Raw genomic sequence first — 20805 nt, 5'->3', positions numbered from 1 at the left:
GAATTAACGAAATAAATTTTAACTTCGTGCGCACAAATTATTCTACTTATTAGTTTCGTATTTTTAATCTTTAGTTTTCAAAGGTATTTGTACTTTTAGCGATTAAAAACAAAAGAAATTAAAATTTAATTATTTTGAAACTTTTATATTAATTTCGCCATGAAAAAAATCTTCAGACATCATTATTAAAAATACGAAACTTATAACTTCCGCTGACAAACTCCTCTACTTCCTTTTTTATATAGAACGCGATACACTATACTTGTGTGGTGAGTATCTCCTTAAAAATCTATAAGCATCGTTTAATTTATTCTTTTAAATTTTGTAACGATTTCAAGCTTGTATATTTATTGATTGTTTAAAAAGGTTATCGTTATTATTTACGTTATTAAATTGCTATTTTTTTAGTAATTCATTTTTGAACTCCCATCCTCCATTTAATTTCCATGTGGCTATGCAATTTGTCTATTTCTGATTTTTCTTTAACCAATAACAAATAGTTAATTTCCTGATTTTTAAATATCTAATTCATTAGATTTTTATAATTCAGACGTTTTAAAATATATATTAACTTTTGGACATGTGCCGTTGTAGATAACACAAAACGTGTATGGGGGGGGGACTAAACAAATATTACCAAAGACAAAAGTCTGCTTAAATTTGTTTTAATATATTTTGAAGTATTATTCTTGTCCAAAACAAATAGAACGAAAAACAAAACATCCTGCTTTATAAGACCGGCACGAGTACCTTTGATAATAGCTCGAAAATTGATGTATATTTTATTCTTCACACCTGCTTTGTTATTTTAGTTACCATAAAAAATACCCTAATTTGCTTCTGTTTCTAACAGTATTTTGTCTGATTTTTTATTTATAACTCCTTTTCCCAAACTTACCGCCTGCGCCTCAGAGTCGGCCGCCATTTTAAATTTTCCAATACATCGGTAAACACTATGTTTTTCGACCTGAATAAACATGTTACATTAAATATAAACACTAAAAACATATCCAGTTAGGTAGAAAAGTAACTTTTGATAACATTTATTTGTCCTGTATTTGTTTTGACAACTTTTTCGAATCTGTATACAGTAAAACAAACCCGTTTTTTTTTCAGCAGGTTAAAATCAAGTTGCACGTTATCTTTTTTTTTTTTTTTTTTTTTTAATGGTTTAGTGGAAGCATATAATAGTTACAAATCCCTCCTCCATTCCCCATGTTGAATAGCTTTCGAAATAATGTTATTTTAGCACGTTAACTAAAGTGCATAAGTACCATGAAAAGGTTTGTTTTTTATAGAACCACTCCCGTCTGTAAACATTTTTAACACGCTTCGATGGAAGACCCCCCCCCCCCAAAAAAAAAATTCAATTTCCTATTAATAACTACTACAAAAAATAACTGTACTCCTGGGGATTAGCGTCTTGAACAGATTGATATAAAAAAAAATCCAGATTATTTCAAAAACTTTAACATTTGTAAAGATTCCCAGTCATCTTTGGGAAGATCTTCGTTTCTTACAATAGACATCAAACTTAAAAAGGTGGTTAAAAAAAATTATTAAAGGCAAGATAAGTTACTCTTCTACAAGCTGGATAAGTTTTTAGTGTTTTAACTTATTAAGATGGCGCGATCTCTCCTTTAAAATCCCGACAATTGCTCAAAACTCGCAAAATAAAAATACTGATAGAAATCCACCCAATAAAAGTCACGGTAAGATTTATTTGGTTGATTGTCATTTTTATTTTCGACTTTTTGCAGGACTCAAAAAGCGAGATCATGTCACCATATTTTTTTTTTTTTTTTTTACTTTAGCACTCAACACTACTTAGTTATCAAACCGAATAAATGCTTTAGGGTACGTTAAAAACAAATAAAGTTATATAGAAATGTAGCTTTTCTTGCCTTTGGTAACATTCGTTTTTTTCGATATTTTTCCTATTGTAAAAGACTTTTACCCTAAAATGTAATGTTGCGAAAGTGAATTACAAGTTGATATCGAGGAAAGAGGTAAGATATTAATTCTTACCCATCTGGTTACCCCATATGCACTTACTGAACCGTGTTGAAATAATGTTTAGAAAGCCATTCTTAACATGGAGAGGAGGGTGTTTTGTAACTATTCTGCCCTTTCACCTAAAAATTGAAAAAATATCGTAAAACTTTAACTTAAACAGTTTTAAAATAGCGCGGTTCAATAAGAGTACAAGCACCAACTTTTATTTTTAAAAAAGGTTAATTTAAAAAACACTTAGCGTGTAGAATAAGCCTTTGTTTTGAATTTTTATCTATTTACTTCACGAGTTTGTAAATGATGGTTAAACATGTATTATCTTAAAATCATTTTGATGACAAATTCTTTCTGATACAAACTCGTGGTCTTTTCAGTTAGATTTAATGGTGTTTATTCAGATTGGCAATTAAAAAGTAAAGAAAATACAGACAAGTTTGTAATAGTCCAAAAATTACGTAAATAAATCAAGTAAACCCCCCCCCCTGAAATAAAGACTACTCGAGGTCAAAAATATGGCCAGTATAGTTTAGTAAAATCTGTAAAAGTCGCACATTTTTATTTTCTTAGGGCCGATGTAAACGAGTAGGGGGCCGCCATTGCCAAATAGGCACCGGCTACAGTGTTGAGCGCGACATGCTGTTATTTCATGTTTCTAGCCATCCAATGTTCTTTCTAAATGGATTTTGCTATACTGTTTTTTAAGAATTTTTGATAACCGCATGCATTTCTTTAAGACAGAACAGTTTTCGGAATAAATACCCCCAACCTCCCTATGTTAAGAACGGCGTTCGAGGTTGGGGGGGGGTATTTTTAAAGCCGTTCTTAACATGGGAAGGTTGGGATGTTTATAATACGCTGGGGCACGTCGTAAAAATTTACCTTTTTCTTTTTTGACCACTTTCGTTTTTAGAGTCCGTTTTGTTAAATTACAAAATACAAATTAGTTAACGAGGACCACGTTTCACATGTTAAGAATGGCTTTTTAAATAGCGTTATTGGGGTTTGTATTACTGTACACAGATTCGAAAAAGTTGTCAACAAATAAATATATAACAAGTAAATGTTATCAAAGGCAAGATAAGTTACTTTTCTACCTAACTGGATATGTTTTCCGTGTTTTTTATTTAATGTAACATGTTTATTCAGCTCGAAAAACATACTGTGTTTACCGTCGGTAAACTTTACCGATGTATTGGAAAATTCAAAATGGCGCTCGGCTCGACTCTCTCTTTAACACGGTAAGTTTGGAAAAAGGTGCTATAAATATAAAACTAGACAAAATATTGTTAGAAACTCGCTCAATATATATTACAGTGACATAGGTTGACATATATTCGGTGGTTTTTTAATAGTATTTTGTCTAGTTTATTATTTATAACACCTTTTCCCGAACTTTCCGTGTTAAAGATAGGGTCGGGCGCCGTTTCGAATTTTCCAATACATCCGTAAACAATGTATGTTTTTCGAGCTGAATAAACATTTTACATTGAATAAAAACACAAAAAATATATCCAGTTTGGTAGAAAAGAAACTTTTCTTGCTTTTGATAACATTTATTTGTTATATATTTGTTTTTTGACAACTTTTCGAATCTGTGTACAGTAATACAGACCCAAATTTATATAAGCCGCGCGTGCCGTGTCCTCCTCCCCCCCCCCTCTGGTGCTGCATATGAGATGATGCCACAAAAAATAGTGAAGAAATGAATGTGTGAAGGGCTAACGTTGTCTTCATATTTTCACCAAGTTTCAGAAAAATCTAATGGTTGGGGTAAAATGTCTTTCTTTTTCTTTTTTTTTTTTCTTTTTTTTTTTTCCAATTTTGGGACCTTTTTGAGCTCCTAGGAATGCCAAATCCCAGTTAAAATGGACAAACGGTGCAGTTTCACGCCTTAAGACATGTATATTTGAATTCAGCACCATGGAAAACCACTGTAGACATATCATTTTGAGTAATATGAAAAAAGAGCTCCAAAAAAGGCACTGTTAGGGCTAAAAAAAAGTCTCGGAGAGATGTGAACCAGAATTTTGCCAGGGTCACCCACACTGAATTTATATTAAGAACAATGGCTTCCACATCTTGGCCAAGTTTCAGGAATATCTTAATGGATGGAGCAAAAAGTGTAATTTTTTTACCTCTTGAGTCCCTAGATACGCCTGATCTCAGTGTAAATGGAAAATAGTACAGTTCAGGCTTTAACACATGTATATTTGCATTAACCACTGTGGAAAACTACTGTATAGTCATATCAAGTTTTTGTTGAGAAATATGAAAAACGGGGCATTTTTAGCACTAAAAGTCCCCGGGGGACGCAAACAGGATCGCTCATACTGGAATTCTCTTAGGAACAATGGATTCCACATTTTGGTCAAGTTTCAGAAAAATGGATAGATCAAAAGTTATAGGGCAAAATGGGGCATTTTTGAGCCCCTGATGATGCAACAGGAATTTTTGCAAAAAACTGCTTTTCGCTGTGCATATTTATTTAATGGAATACAATTTGTGGCAAAATTTCAGGAAAAACTAATGGACAGTTATCTGGCAATCGTCCAAACTAACGGATGCTTCTAAACATAGGTCCCTCTCCGATAAATCGAGGACCAAGCATAGTGAAGTAGATGAAGGAGGAGCTAAGAGGCCTACTCAAAATACTGCTCGAGTGCTCGTTTGAGACGCAAAAGCTCCTGATGGACTAGAAGATGCTAATATTACAGCAATTTTTAAAAAGGGAAGAATGATGCACTGAACTATAGATCTGTGAACTTAACAAGTGTAATATGTAAAATTATGGAAATCTTAGTTAGGGAAGAGATCATGGATTATGAGATGAAATAATCTATTTAGCTGGATACTGTTTTTTACCAGGAAGATCTACAGTTCTGCAACTAATTAAAGTAATAGATAATAGGACTAAGGCAATAGATATAATTTGTGATTTCATGAAAGGCTCTCGGAGAAAATTTCATGTTAATATATGGGATGGATTAAAGGATTTTTAATGAATAGGAAACAGTGTTGATGAATGGGGCTGCGTTTGAGTCGTATGATGTGATAAGTGGTGTCTCTGACCCTCTACTTTATTTTTATTAATGACTTACTGTGCTGCTCGGAAAAACTTTAGTGCTATATATCTATATGCAGATGACACTAAAGTCCTCAAGATAATAGGGAAGAAGACTTTAGAACTAGACCTGGACAACATAAGATGGACAGAGAAATGACTACTGAGCTTTCATCCGGATAGACAAGATGCATGAGGATTGGCATGACGGTAGTGAATGAAGGGAATATCATTTTTATGCCTGCCAAAAACTACCGACAGACATGTTTGAACCTGACCAAATTGGTATCATTTTCAACTTCCATCCGTCAGATGACAAATCTTTAAAAATTGTCCCAAAAACATTAATTCCTTCACCCTCAACTGGGCAGTTTTATACAAGGAGGGGTCGGTTTTTGCGTCGCCATTTTCTGCAAATTATCTTTTCTTTTCGATTGACTTTGCTTAATTTTGACATTCTCAACTTTCGGTCGGGTGATGGAGACATTAACTAAGACGTCACGTTTTTTATTTTCTCTTTCACGTTACGGGTTCAAGCCTGCCTGCTATCATTTGTTTTGGCTTCTTCTCCACCCTCCCCTCAATATCCTTACTACACCACTTCTACACACCCGGGCAACGTCGGGTACCCTTGCTAGTTATTGAAAACGAAAAATTTCTGATCATATAGCGAAAAAGGAAAATAAGGTAAACCTTGGTAAGACGTTTGACTTTTGATACAAATGTTAAAATCTTGACTCAAGTTGTACACAAGATGGCAGCCGCGAACGGATATGGAACGCAAACTTTAGCGACTCAAAATTAGCAAGTTGACAGCAAGAAAAAACAGCTAGACTGCTGATAACAACTATTAAGCGTGTTTTAATAATTAACTACTGTGTACTTGTTATAAATATGTTAATGAAAATAACTAAACTTGAATAAGTTCTTGATGAGCCACTCCCTTAAGTAATCCAACTTACTAAATTTCCACTACCAATGATGACTACAATATTGTCCCATTGACTACTGTACCCTATTAACCCTTATCCTTGAATGGCCTCTGGTCCTTGATAAGTGGTGACTCCTTTGTAAGGTTCCTGGATATGACCTTAAACTATATCCGATGGTAAGGCCCCAGCTTGCAGGTTTTGTGGAGTGTGGAGCCACCGCTTAATTGCCATTACACCTAGGTCCACTCTGACCCGAAGTGGTAATACCTGTTAGGGTCTCAATTATGGGTTAAATAGAAACTGACTTGGGAAAAAAATATTCTATTAAAAACTTTTCTTCAAAATCACTGGATTCGGCATTAAATGACCTGAAAACAACCAACCAACTCCTTTGTAAAAATAAAAAAAAATTATCTGTGTATGATGAGGGAGGAGAGTTAAAGTTCTTTTCCTAACCCCTTCACCGGTCACGTGAAAGTCTTGATATTTTTCTCAGTGATCACAAAGTAGGTGTTCAATTTAATAGAACGTTATAATTGAAAACTGATCTCCCGACGATGTCATAATTTTATATATATTTTTATATATATATATATATTCGGAAGTTGTTTGTAATCGATGAAATTATCATGAAAAAAGTGTAAATTGTGGAATGGGGGTTAGGGCAATTTCCTAAACATCCACGCTAGAAATATTTTGGTTAATGTAGCATGATGGAGTCCCAAAAATTCAGTCTCATTCCGGGAAAAGTGGGTCACGTAGTACTGTCACCGGTGTCAGGCAGAACCTAACTCCCTTGAGTAAACGCAGCAAAAATTAACCCTTTGAACATGGATATAAACAGTATTATCAAATTTTTAAGTAGTTATAACGAGGCAAAAGCGTTCTGGAAAGTGAATTAAAAAAATTTAATTTCTATTCTATTTTTAAAATTTCTAAAATGTTTAGTAATAAATGCTCAAATTCATTGAATTGTTTTCCTTTGTAACTTATCTTGCCTTTGGTAGCATTTATTTGTTGTATATTACTAGCAGTATCAGAATTTTTGTAGGAATTTTTGACACCCCTAACACGAAACTGCGAATACAATATAAAAATCTCATAATTTCTCTGTTAAAAGTGGGTTATTTATTTTCTTTATGGATTATACTTCCAAAATAAACTATTACAGTTGTTTTAAAAGTAATAAAGATATTTTTATTTTTTTTTTTAAAACAGTAATGAATTTTCCGAACTCAATATTTTTCAATTTTTAAACTCAATATTTTTCAATTTTAAAAATCTATCAAAATTTTTCTATTGATTCTATTTTTACGATATTTTCAGGGTCAATGTGAAATTTTATGTTCTTTCCAATAAACCGAATATAATATTTTAGACAAACGTTTTTTTAAAATTCACCCCCCCCCCCCCATTTTCACCCCCCCCCCCCCCAATTTTCAACTTTCTCTTAAAAAGTAAATAATTAATTTATGTTTAATAGTTTTATATATCACAAATTGAAGAGAAAAGGTCAATAAATAATATATTCAAATTTAAAACAAAAAAAAAAATCAGTTTTTTAGAAATTTACCTGTAAAGTCCGAAGTTTAAAACCTTATTTTATAAGAACACATTTTTTCTTTTTGTCTTTTTTTTTTTTTTTTAATGAAACCTTGGTCCTTGCTCCTTTAATTGAAAAAAAAATTAGGGCTTGAATTACATTTTTCGAGGAGTTATAAGCTTAGAAAGATAGGGGGTCGAATAATTTACGCCTCTCATTTTGAAATGTCTATTAAAAAGTAAATAATTAATTTATGTTTAATAGTTTTATATATCACAAATTGAAGAGAAAAGGTCAATAAATAATATATTCAAATTTAAAACAAAAAAAAAATCAGTTTTTTAGAAATTTACCTGTAAAGTCCGAAGTTTAAAACCTTTTTAAAAAAAAAAAAACACATTGTTTTGTTTTTTTTTTTTTTTTAAATAAAACCTTGGTCCTTACTCCTTTAATTGAAAAAAAAAATTAGGGCTTGAATTACATTTTTCGAGGAGTTATAAGCTTGGAAAGATGGGGTGGAATTATTCACTATTTTCACGAAATTTCTGACACTGCTAACACCTTTTCTGTTGTTCGAAGTTGACAATTCGGCACTTTATTCAAAGGGGTTAGGTTCTGCCTAAAAACTGGCGACAGAGTACCACGTGACCCACCTTTTCCCCAAAGCATCTTGCCACAGAGAAAAAATATATATATTTGACTATGGAGTCAAATTTGGAATTTAAAAAAAAATTAAACTTTAATTTTGGTTCTTTTTCTTTCAGCGCAGAAAATAGAAGAAAAATGGTGAGTTTTTTTGTTTGTTTTTTTCTTCTTCTTCTTCTTCTTATTTGAAACTTGTAATCGACTGAAAAGCAATTATAAATTTCGGTTTTTAGTTGATTTTAGAAAATAAAGAGATGCATTTTTCTAGTTCCATATAGTCTCCATTTTTATAAACATTTGAAAGTTCGTAATTTTGTAATTTGAGTTGTCATAGCTAAGCTTTTTCTCAATTAGTTTATAAAGATCATTTTTCTGTGTACATTTTGGATCTAATAATGAAGTGATTAATTTTTTTTTTTTTTTTTTTTTCCCCCCTTTTTTTTTTTTTGACAGCTGCCAAACTTAGGTGACCTCGCTATTCAGCTGTATTTGTGTCTGATCGTATTTAAAGTTGGCATATCATCTCTTGTTATTCCAACAGTCCAAATAACTCCTTAAGACATTGCTTTGCTTGAATAGTATTTTCTTTTTTCCATCAGAAAACAATGACACAACATTCATAATATAGTTCTATTGTTTCAAAAGTTTGCAAGTCTCTAAAATAACTACTTTGTAAACTAATAATCTGACATGTGCCATATGAAGATTAGCGCTTAATTTTTTAAAATCCTGGATTTTTATTAGTTAAACCATATATGTTATACTTTTGATGATTTTTTTTTTTTTTTTTTTTTTTTTTTTTTTTTTGCTTGTCTGAAAAATTTTGCTATTCTAACTTATTGTGCAATAATCACTTCATTTTTTTTTTTTTTTTTAATCGAGATTTAATGTTTTGTTTTCATATTTCAGCCACGTCAAATTCTTGAAATTAAAGATTTTTTGCTTACAGCAAGAAGGAAAGATGCCAAATGTAAGTATGAATGTTAAAAACTGATGCTTTCTGGAAAAATAACACTAGTTTGCTTTGTGGATCTTCTAATAATATTTAATGCTAGTAAGACTAAGCTGCTCTCCTTTAACAATTACAAGAAGCCTCTCCAACCACTGATATCATGACAGATAACACCGTACCTGAGAATTCTATCTTCAAACTCCTTGCCTTAACATTCACAGGAAATATGAACTGGAACAGATATATTGAGGACATTATGTGAGCTCTCTCTATCATGCTGGAAAACTATTCACACCTGAGAATATCTTGTATCTCTACAAAGCCACCATTCACCCATGTATGGAGTATTGTTGCCACATTTGGGCTGGTGTATCTGCCGCTAGCTTCTCCCTCTTGTATAGGGTCCAAAAAGGGTCTTTAATCTAATACGTCTGACTTTGTAAACTCCAACCCCTGTCGGTCCTGGATATGACCATAAACTATATCCAATGGTGAGGCCCCAGCTTGCGGGGTTTGGGGAGTGTGGAGACACCCTTTAATTGCCATTGCTCCCAGGTCCACTATGGGTTAAATAGAAACGGACTTAAAAAACAAATATACTCTATTAAAAAAATTGTTCTTCAAAATCACTGGATTCGGCATTAAATAACCCAAAAGGGTTAATATGCTGTAAAACAACCAACCAACCAACCCCTGTCCCATCGCCACAATGTTGCGTCCCTGTGCCTGTTTTACAAGTATTTTAATGAAATGTGTTCTGTTGAACTCATTGTATTTGTGCCTCTTATACAAATCCTTGACAAACCTGCTTAGCTACAAAATCACACCCCTTCACTGGAGATCCCTTAATAATGCCAGAACGATTTCTACTCTTAATTGCTTCTTCCTTCGAACACGTAGACTTTGGAATTCCCTACCTGCTTCCCTTACTATACTGATATGCAGAAGTTTAACAAGATGTTGGTTTACATTTAATCTTCCCGAGGCATCGTCCCAATTAGTAGCCCCTTACGTCCAAGTGGTGGGCTTGTTTGAGGTGAATGTGAGTGTAAAAATAAATACCCTTCAATGCCAAGGTAGATCAGATATTTAGAATTCATTATTTAATCCTTGGAAAAAATTCGACCACTTTACTTGAGACTTGTTAATATGAAAAATTAGTTTTTTTTATAGAAACCTTATGTAATTCTAAGTTTGCCATTGGAACCATGTTTGCAAGTTATTGCTCCTCTTGAAACAAAATGCTAGGAAGACCATTTTTAGATTTGTTCTGTGATCCGTCTGTACATGATGAAACCCCTAATACATCTGACACCTCTTATATCAGTGCCTTCTTGGTGCGATGCATGGAACTGTTCTCTGATACATAATTGGGATCACTTGTGAGAATTATTTCATATTTAAATCAAAAGTAAACAATATTTTTAGTTTAAAACTGATTGCACAGTTGAAAATTTTAAGGGAGCCAAGCATGAACGTTTAGATATGGAAAAGAATGTGACAAACGTATACAAAGATAAGATCAATGAGATTAGAAAAATTATGCTTATTTAGAGAAAAGAATGAGGGAATTAAAACTTGAAAAATATTTTATATTTTTGCAACATGTTGGATTAAGAATTGCAATAGTGTAGAACAGTTTAAAATTTAAATCTTAACTTATATTGCCAATTGATAAATTCAGAAATGTGGCGGGGGGGGGGGGGGTTCTATCTAAGGAAATATTAAGAATTTGCTCTATATTCTGTATATATTTGAGATTTGTTTTAAAAAAAACAAAGATATGTGAAAAGAGACATAGTTAAAATATCAACATAAGGGAGACCCCATTGTATAATTAAACATTCTATTTTATAGTTGTGTATTTTTATGTTGACTTATAGAAATTTGAATTAAACCGAGTTTGTAAATGATGTTTTTTTAAACATGTATTATCTGAAATATTTTGCTGAGAAATTCTTTCTGATACAAACTCGGGTTTACTTATAATCAGATTATAATGAAATATATATAAATAAATTTTTTTTTTTAATTGTTCAATTTTTGGTTCAGAATTTCAAGTCATCTTTGTACAAATCTTAAACTCAAAACTTATCTTAACTCGATTAACAGTAATTAAAACTTCAAAAAATTCTTCAAAGCGAATAAGCAATTACACCACTTATACGTTTTGATGAAATGGTTCATGATAGAATGTGTTAATTTTACACCTCCCATTTAATATAGACTATATTGTTGGTACCTTAGAAGGAATGCTGATGTCAGGATGGAACTTGGTTTCCTTTTTGAAAATTGTGGGCTTATACTCAAAAATTTATCGACTAATCTATTGTAGCTATTACTAGCAATACCACACCATTTTTTCTCTTTAGATTGAATAAACTCAAATCAAGCATTATTTAAAAGAGTATAAAAAAATAAAAAGGCTTTTTTCTTTTTTTGTACTAAAAGCGTTAAAAAACAACAAAATGTACGAAGTACATGTTTCTATTGTATTTGTAACTTCTTACTTGTACTTAGGTAGAATTATTTTTTAGTGCTAAAACAAATATATAAAAAATGAAAGGTACTTATGCTACCATGCTGAGATAATAACGCTATTATTTACAAGCCCATTCTTAACATGGAAGGGATGGTGTGTTAACTATTCTGCACTTTCACCTAACAAATAAAATATATCTGGGAAACTTAAGTTTATTTTTAACTCATTGTCAAGGCCACTTTTTCGAATCTGTACCCCCCCCCTCCCCTCCCCAGGATATCTAAATAATAATTAGGCTGTTCGATAAAGAATTTCATTGTGATGCGTTTTGTAAATTTTTACCTCGTTTCCACCATAACATTTTTCTTTAAAATGACTACCTTTTAAGGTTTGTGGTTATGCTGAAAACGAATATCGCATTTAAATTTTCCGCAAATAAGTAACTTTACAGATCTTATGTTATTGCTAGTGACCATCTTGGTACGCGTGTTTGCGCATAGTTTCTCTGGGTTACATTTGTGCATACCAAGATGGCCACCAGCGATAACATAAGAAATGACATTGCTTAATATCCGGAAAACTACTTATTTCCAGAAAATTTAAGTGTGATATTCGTTTTCAGCATACCCTAAAACCTAGAAAAGTAACCATTTTTAAATGTTAAGGTGGAAACAAGGTAAAAAAATTACCGTTTTATTTCTTTAACAATAGAAATGACAAATTACCATCAACTGGTGAATATAGAGTTGTTGCTTATCAGGATTCCTGGTACTGTGAAAGCTACATGAAGTATTCATGTAGAGTACGATTTATGGTTGCATCTCAGAAAATAGGAGTATATTTGAGGTGAGATAGAGGATTTACAAAATTTAAAATTGGACTGGTCCCAAAATGCATAAGTTCTGGTCGATTATGGGAATTTCCATCTTTTACAGAAATCCAAAATCTATATGAAAAATTTTCTTCGATTTATTTCTGAGATTAATTCATATCTACTTTGGGGGGGGGGGTAGTAAATACCGTCCATGAATGCTCTTTAGGCATTCAATGGCTACACCTCAGATTTAGCTCTCCTTTTGTAAGGAGGCAGGAAAAGTCTTGCTCTCAATAAAGCTATATTTAAATACTACTATAATATTTAGCTTTGTTCATGAATAGACACCCACTGTATAATACCATGCGCGAGTTTAAAAAAAAAAAATGAAATTTATACATTTTAATTTATAATTCATGGCTTGGTAAAGAGGTATATCAGATTTGACTGCATAATCAGAACACAATTTTACATAAGAGTATCAAGTTTCATGAGAATAACTTGAAAAATAAATAAATAAATGGTGGCGAAATTACTGGATTTCTTTAAATGAGGTTTTAAGCATCTTTTACATAGCTCTTTTCATGCAAGTTGATAAAATAATAATTATATAAAAAGAAATAGACTTGTAATGCTATTTCAGCATTTGACACACACACAATTTAGCCATAAAAGTCCCCAGGGGACATCAAATCCTGGTGAAAATGAACAAACGGTGCAGTTTTAGGCCTTAACATATGTAAATTTGAGTTACCATCAACTGGTGAATATAGAGTTGTTGCTTATCAGGATTCCTGGTACTGTGAAAGCTACATGAAGTATTCATGTAGAGTACGATTTATGAAAACCATGCAAACCAAAAGAAATGACTAAGTCCATCATTTGCTACAATCTCCCTCTCCCCCCCCCCCTTCCTTTAGCCCAGAAAATTTTGGACAAATATGGTAAAATAGTCTAAAAAATGTAGTGTTTTATTAGCCCTAAAAGAGCCCCCGGGGCACACTCAAGAGTTATTGCGAAGTATAGACAAACAAAATCAAATAGAAATCAGTTACAACCAAGTTTTTCCGGAAAATCTGTTCTGTTACTTTTTACTCGTTTAATGTTTGTGCAAAATTTCAACAAAAAAAATCCCAAGGCGTAGTTATTGAGAAAAGTGCAGACAGACGGACAAGGGTGAATTTGCAGGCCCACCTTCCTTTTTGTTGGGGGGGCCCAAAACCTTCTTACCGGAATGAATGGAGTTGTTGTACCACTAATCAATCTGACATTCCTGATGTCTATACCGGTAATATAATTTATTCAATCTTCATGAATTGAATTCACCTAGGGTTGGTGCATTCTGCTTAAATGTGAATTCTGAAAAATTTGTTGCTCAACCATAAAATACGTTTTTTTTCTTTTACAATGGCTCGTTTAAGTGCCTACAATTAGAATCCTAAGTAACTGACTTGACAAATCTTGACTCGTCTGTACATGATGAAACCCCAATATATCTGACACCTCTTATATCAGTGCCTTTTTGGTGCGATGCATTGAACTAATCTCTGATACAGAATGGAGTCGAGCGTTTTTAAGACATCAGTTTCCAATTTTGTGTGTATAAACTTGTTTTCAATTAAAATTCGATAAAACTTCATGTTTTTACCTTTTCTTACTTACCTTTTTAGTTAATCTCTGTATTGATGAAATGCCCAAATAGATTTAAACAGATACTCCCAAATACTGAAAAGAGCTTTGCTACTGTCTACAAAAGGGAGAGCTTATCAGACGTGTAGCCAGTGTGATCTATGGAAGTGAAACCTGGCCAATGAGGTATTGCATAGATAATAACGGGAACCGATTTGAACTCTGAAAGATTAAATCTGTGTGCAGAAAAGTAGTTTGATTGTGACTGAAAGAATGGATGAGAATTCTTGGCTTAGATGTAGAACAGTTGAGGTAACAGGTCCAGTTGACTGGGGAAGACTGAGGAATAAAGACCTGATTGCTTTGAAAGTCAATTTCTTAACGTATGGGCAAAAATGGCCAATAAACCACTCGACTGCTTATAGTTTTTTTATAGTTTGCTTCAATTTTTTTTGTATTTGAAAGATAAAAAAAACAAAGTTAATCTCTCTAAAAAAAAAAATAATAATAATAATAAAGTCACAAATATTGAAAAACCAAGAAAAATTATAGGTTTGAATAAATCAATTTAAAAAATATCTGTAAAAAATAATTATCAGCTTTCTGAAACTATTTCAGTGATAATTAGTGGTACTTCTACAGTTTAATAAAAACATTAAAAAAATGAAAATATTAAGTTATTTTGTACGTACCCGTTACAGAATAAAGTTCTTTGAAAAAAAAGAAAATTTCACTTAATTTGATCAAGTAGTTTTTTTTTTTTTTTAATTTACACAGGAAAATCAAATTTCACCAAGATCGATCATATTGTTGCCATTTGCCTGTTTATAGATATGAGGAGGGGGTGTCTTTAAAGGAAAAAAAATGATTAACAGAGGACAAAATTAAGGACATATAAACTCTTAAGTGGAAAAAATGAATAAAATATTTATCTGTATTTCTCTCTCTCTCTCTCTCTCTGTGTATGTATATATATATATATATATATATATATATATATATATATATATATATATACACACACACACACAAAATCTACAAAGCTTTAGTTTCATAAAAGCAAAAACTTCATGCATGTATACAAAAGTTTTAATTTAAAAAAAAAAAATGGGTTGGTTATATTCTGTGATGGTTAATCTATTACATAAAAGTGAAAATGTGAGTGCTTTTGTTTTTTTGTTTTTTGTGTATGTCCACCAAAGGTTTTTGGGGGTGGGGGTTACTCCTTAACACTTTTTATATACTGCTTAAATTATAATATATATACGAGTTACGAATGGAGGTCACGTCTATCTTTAATTTGCCCGACTTTTACGCTATTTTTTTTTTTTTTCAATCGCCACATCTTTGTTTCACTTCTCAGTATAAAAAAAGCAAAACTGAATCCGTATCAGCAGTTCCCTGGCACACGGGCCGGGAACGTCCAGAAAGCGATGGACGTTTGGTCAATGTCGGTTTTTACTGTCGCATCAGACAATTGCTTTCATTTGGACACACTCCCCTAATAAAGGGGGGGCTGGTTTTCCCCAACACATTGGGAAAACAAAACCAGACAAAGTTGGGTTAATAAAAAAAAAAAAAAAAACTATCCTGCAGTAAAATTAGGTGCGGGATTAAATTCCGCATGCACCTGCCACTTTTCATTCACTGTGGCGTGATGTTTGGCCTCATTAAACACACACACCTCACATCACCTTTTTAATCATTTTATTTCACACATTCTCACTTCTGCCATCGTAGTGTGGCGGGAAATCATCAGCCTATTCACCTCAAGGGTTTTGAGTACGAGCTTAACTCCCTATCAAAGCCTTTTTTTTTTTTTTTTTTTTTTTTTTACACCCCAAACACCTGGGCAACGCCGGGTACGTCCCGCTAGTTAATAAATACTAAAAACTTTAAAATTGGTTGATTTTGTGAATTCTGAATTTTTACGGGTAGGGTTAAAATGTTTGTAAATTCTGCGAATCTGCTATTCATTTTGCACCTATTTAGAACTGTCGTGCACGTGCCAGCATGTAAAACAAATATTTAACTGAATATAAGTTTCAGTTTTCAAATATATCTAGGGAATACTGGAGGACTTGCCTCCCTTAGAATAAATAACCTGTTTAAGTAATATATCATTCTAAAAAAAAACATTTCTATGGATAATAGTTTAAAACGTGTAACAGTCACTTATGTTAGTATGCTTCTGTATGAAAATATCTAAACTAAATTTATTTACCTTCAGTTGCGTGATTCATGTGTTCGCCTTGGCTCGCCTGTACATGATGAAACCCCAATATATCTGACACCTCTTATATCAGTGCCTTTTTGGTGCGATGCATTGAACTAATCTCTGATACAGAATGGAGTCGAGCGTTTTAAGACATCAGTTTCCAATTGTGTGGCCATAAATAGTTTATAACCTAAAAGGCCTGCAAAAATTCTAATTTTTTACGAATTGATTTTAAAGTAAGACATCAGAAAAGGCTTGGCATAATTTTAGATAGTTTGGCACAGTGGTTAGAGTACTTGGAAAAACTCTATTGTAAAAATGACCTTCTTCTAAAGGTTGGTTCAATCCTCGGTGTGGGTGACAAAATACAAGTACAAATTACTTAGGCCTGCTATCCAATTATGACTAACGAAACACAAAAAATATCCTTGTAAATTTAAATAAAAGGTTCCGTTCAGAATTCTGTGCAGATTCCAGAGTACAACAAGATGAAAGTATGTGAAAATGACTCCAGATGAGAACAAGCACCTGAAGAATCCAAATAATATGAATAACCAATTCTCATCTGAAAAATTTAAACACGCATACCCGTTTCTATTTATTGTAAAAAAAATTTTTTTCTGACAGGAGATATTTCACTAAAATATCTGTTCATACAAGTTGCTTGGGATTATATTGGTTATTCATTTTTTTTTTCAACCTTGATTCCAGGGTTTCCCATAATCATCTTTTGCTCCCTTAAAATAATTTGAATATATAGCCTTTTTACATCTCCTAATTTTAAGTCTAAAAGCTAGGCATATCATTGCTATAGTAGTCTGTATTTAGCATAAACCCATTTCCATATTGATTTCATCTGTTGTTCAACAATTCATGATAGCTGTATTGTCTTGACTCGCCTGTACATGATGAAACCCCAACCTATCTGACACCTCTTATATCAGTGCCTTTGTTGGTGCGATGCATGGAACTAATCTCTGATGCAGAATCGAGTCAAGCAATTTGCGACGTTTGTGAATGTATTTCTCAATTTTTGTTCAAATTTATTTCTTGTTCGATTATGATTGCAATCACTTGTGTTACTGTCTTGAATTGAAAATTTATCTGTTTTTTTTTGGGGGGGGGGTTATGGTTGATCTAGAATTCTCATTTGATTATTTAGAAGTTAGAACTTTTTAATGTACAGCTCTTGTAACTGTTACCTTATAACAAGCCATGGACCCTAATCATGTGGGGGAGGCAAAAAAAATATCAAACTTATTCTTTCATATTAATTTGCTTGCATATACTTTAACTCTTCTCATTGTTTCATATAATTATATTTTTAAAAAAATTTTAAGTCTTTTTTGTAACTACATGATTGTGCATTTGCTTTATGGCCAAAATTTAATTCACACACTGATTCCTATTAAATGATCAAAGTTAAACGACATTGGGCCGACTCATGTTTCAAATGGCTAATCATTTGGGAACATATTGAATGTAAGCCTCTCCAATAGGTTATTTTTAGAAAGTATAAACTGATAGATGAGCATCCTGTTACAGAGATAATTTAATCAATTTGTTCTGCATACCAGGGAAATAAGTAGTGGACTTCATAAACAGACTAAGAAAAGATAATTTTATTTGTTTGTAAGGATTACATAAGATCCTTGCTAATTATTATTCTCAGCATTTTTGTTTAATTTTCACTTTGGGATTCAAGTTGCCAGGTCTGTTATAATTATCAGCGTGTTTTTTTTTTTTTTTTTTTTTTTTTTTTTTCTGCTTTTTATTATGAATTTGTTTATAACTGGTTTTTCTTTTTTTCTCAATAGCTGTTAAAATCAAGAAAAATAGAGAAAATGTGAAATTCAAGGTCCGTTGCAGTCGTTTCCTTTACACACTTGTGATTCAAGATCGAGAAAAGGCCGATAAACTGAAACAGTCTTTGCCACCAGGTTTGTATTGTCTTTTTTTAAGTGCACTGGGGGACCACTCGCAGATTTACCCTTAAGGTGTTTGTTTTTATATTCAAATGTTTACAGGTCTATTCGGGTCTGCTGCAAACAATTTTCAGTTTAAATTCTCGCTGACAAGAATAACCTACAATAGTAACACCGTAAAAATCCAATGCTTTCTATAATGGCTTTTGTGCAATGGCCGCCATCTTTTTTACAGCCATTCTTAACATAGGGAGGTTGGGGGTATCTATTCTGTCTGCTAGAATAACTGCAAATTTCTGCGCATGCGTACCCACCTCACCGTCGTACATAAAAGATTTGGGGAAAAAAATGGCGGCCAGACATAACTAACTATACCACGGGTTAGTGAATGTGTTACTTGTGTAAATAATTTGTGTCGGTGACAAAATAAACTGTGATATTTGTTTGCAGCAGACTCAAATACACCTGTAAACAATTGAATATTTAAAAAAAAAAATCAACTTAAAGGTAAATCTTCGGGTGGTCCCCCAGTGCACTTTCACCCTTTTTTAAGCAAACAATTTATTGGGCGTTCATGATTCTATTTCATGTAGCATAACTTGAAAATTCTGTAAGTCATAATTAGCATAAAACATACCCTGTCCATTCATGAGATATTTAAGATTTTATGAAATAAAACTTTTTTACAAAAAAATCTGAAGTACCTAAAGAATTTGAAAAATTGGACAATTTTTACAATATTGAAATTCAATAGCATGACCATCTTTATAATTTTCAATTAATTGTTACATTTTTAATTTCTGAAGATTTGTTGGTGATTGATAATTTATTCAAACTATCAATTCTTGTCCTAGAATTTTCAATGGGATTCAGGTTTGAACTTATTGTGATGTCCATGGCAGAACTAATTTTTCAGAAGTCGTGTAGTCACTGATTTAGATTGAGATAATCTTGTTTGAAGGTGAATCGCTGACATTGATCCAAATTTTCACCATAGATCTAGAATTTGGATATAGTTTTCTGATTTCAGTATTACAACTGTCAAGTCCTCATTGATTTGACAGTTAAAAGCATCACAAACTGCCTCCAACTGACACTGTTTTTCAGGAAAAAAGGTGGAACTATCTTGCACCAAATTTTTTCTACATGTCCAAAAAGGCTTCATAGCATGTCTTTTTCTTAAAAGCAATTTTCTTCCAATAATTTTTATGCAAAATTAAGCCAGTAATGATTTCACCTGACTTGTAGAGAGGAGTTTGTTTTTACTGTATTTCAAAACAACTTTTGGGTTTATGTATACTTATGACAATTTTGTGACAATTGTCTCGTAATTATTTAAACTTTGAAATGCACTGTATCATAGATCTGGGGAAAGATTGCAGATTTGAAATGGTGTTGTAACTATTTCCCAACCTGTGTGAAAGTTAATATTCCTCCTCCCTATCTTTTTTTTTTTTTTTTTTTCTTACTGTAAAATTAACAATATTCAGATTCTATACACCACGTGATTCTTTAGTGCAATTATCACAAATATTCTACTGAAGGCTAAAATAATGACGCAACTGGTACAAAAATCAATTACTTTAAAATATTTTCTATAAAATGTTTTTTTCTAGTTTATATAATTCATCAGTTGTATTTAATCTATTGTCTAAAAATATTTTCGTGTTAACATTGAAAATACTCGAATCATACATGCATTAAATATTAGGAAATGGATAAAAAATATTCAAAATTGATGTCCAATTTGAGTGTGAAATTAGAATGTATTGTTTTGTGGCTATTTTAAAAAATACATTTACAGCCTAAATATTAAGCATTTGCTTTTAATATTAAACAACTCTAAAAGGGTTGATATGCTGTAAACCAATCCATTATAAAAGAAACTTTTTTTTTTTTTTTCTTTGCAGGTCTTCAAGTGAAAGAGAAATAGATTGGACCAATAAAAATGTGAAGCTTAACCTTGGATTTTGTTGTCTTTTAATATTTTTTCAAATCCTTTTCTACTCTAATTTTCATTATGCACCTCTTAAGCATCGCTTCAACTTTGAAGGCAAAACATATTACAGAGATGCTGCTCTCTATGCAATCTGATCCATATAAAAGGTAAAAGCATGGAGTGGCTCTGTTTAAGATTCATGCAAAAAGAAATTGCTTTTTTTTTTTTTTTTTTTTTTTTTTTTTTTTTTTTTTTTTTTTAACCAATTTAAAATTGCAGCAAAAACCGTCCTCTCATGACGAGATCGGTTCTATGCATGCGTCAGACGTCATAACTTGATTTAGTTTAAATATTTGAAGAACTGACACAATTTCCATGTACGTCATGTTAGCTCAGTTGGTTAGAGCGTTGGGTCATTTTGGGTTCGAATTGTGGTGAGATGTCTTTTATACTTCGCTTATTCTTGGGTTTTCATTAACACCCCCACCCCTGACCGACCACACACACACCCAAAAACACCCAGCCAACGCCGGGTACCCATCGTTTTTTTTTTTTAAGTTTTAACGATCATTTTTCTGTTTTCTTTTTTGTTTTTCCAATTTTTACATTTACCATCGTTCGTTTGCCTTACGTTAGTTTTTTTTTTTTTTTT

The 20805-nt window shown here is 32.2% G+C and overlaps 1 protein-coding gene across 1 annotated transcript; it reads left to right on the top strand.

The window, feature by feature from the left end:
* The first annotated feature begins 150 nt into the window (after nt 1-150).
* LOC145254774 (large ribosomal subunit protein eL38) lies at nt 151-20175 on the top strand. Its single transcript, XM_080113547.1, has 5 exons — nt 151-269; nt 8314-8335; nt 9104-9164; nt 18107-18229; nt 20125-20175. Exons 2-5 carry the CDS (start codon nt 8333-8335, stop codon nt 20145-20147), a joined length of 210 nt encoding a protein of 69 aa, XP_079969673.1. The 5' UTR covers nt 151-269; nt 8314-8332; the 3' UTR covers nt 20148-20175.
* The last annotated feature ends 630 nt before the right edge of the window (nt 20176-20805 follow it).

This window comes from Euprymna scolopes, chromosome 30 (genome assembly GCF_053919585.1).
Source record: "Euprymna scolopes isolate OS-2025 chromosome 30, ASM5391958v1, whole genome shotgun sequence".
Lineage (NCBI taxonomy): Eukaryota > Metazoa > Mollusca > Cephalopoda > Sepiida > Sepiolidae > Euprymna > Euprymna scolopes.
This window is presented reverse-complemented; position numbering and strand designations above follow the sequence as displayed.

What these genes read in the sequence shown, in the direction of transcription:
- LOC145254774 (XM_080113547.1), top strand. An exon ending in AAGAAGGAAAGATGCCAAAT is followed by an intron (nt 9,165 to 18,106) that starts GTAAGTATGAAT and finishes TTTTCTCAATAG; the next exon opens with CTGTTAAAATCAAGAAAAAT. An exon ending in GAAACAGTCTTTGCCACCAG is followed by an intron (nt 18,230 to 20,124) that starts GTTTGTATTGTC and finishes TTTTCTTTGCAG; the next exon opens with GTCTTCAAGTGAAAGAGAAA.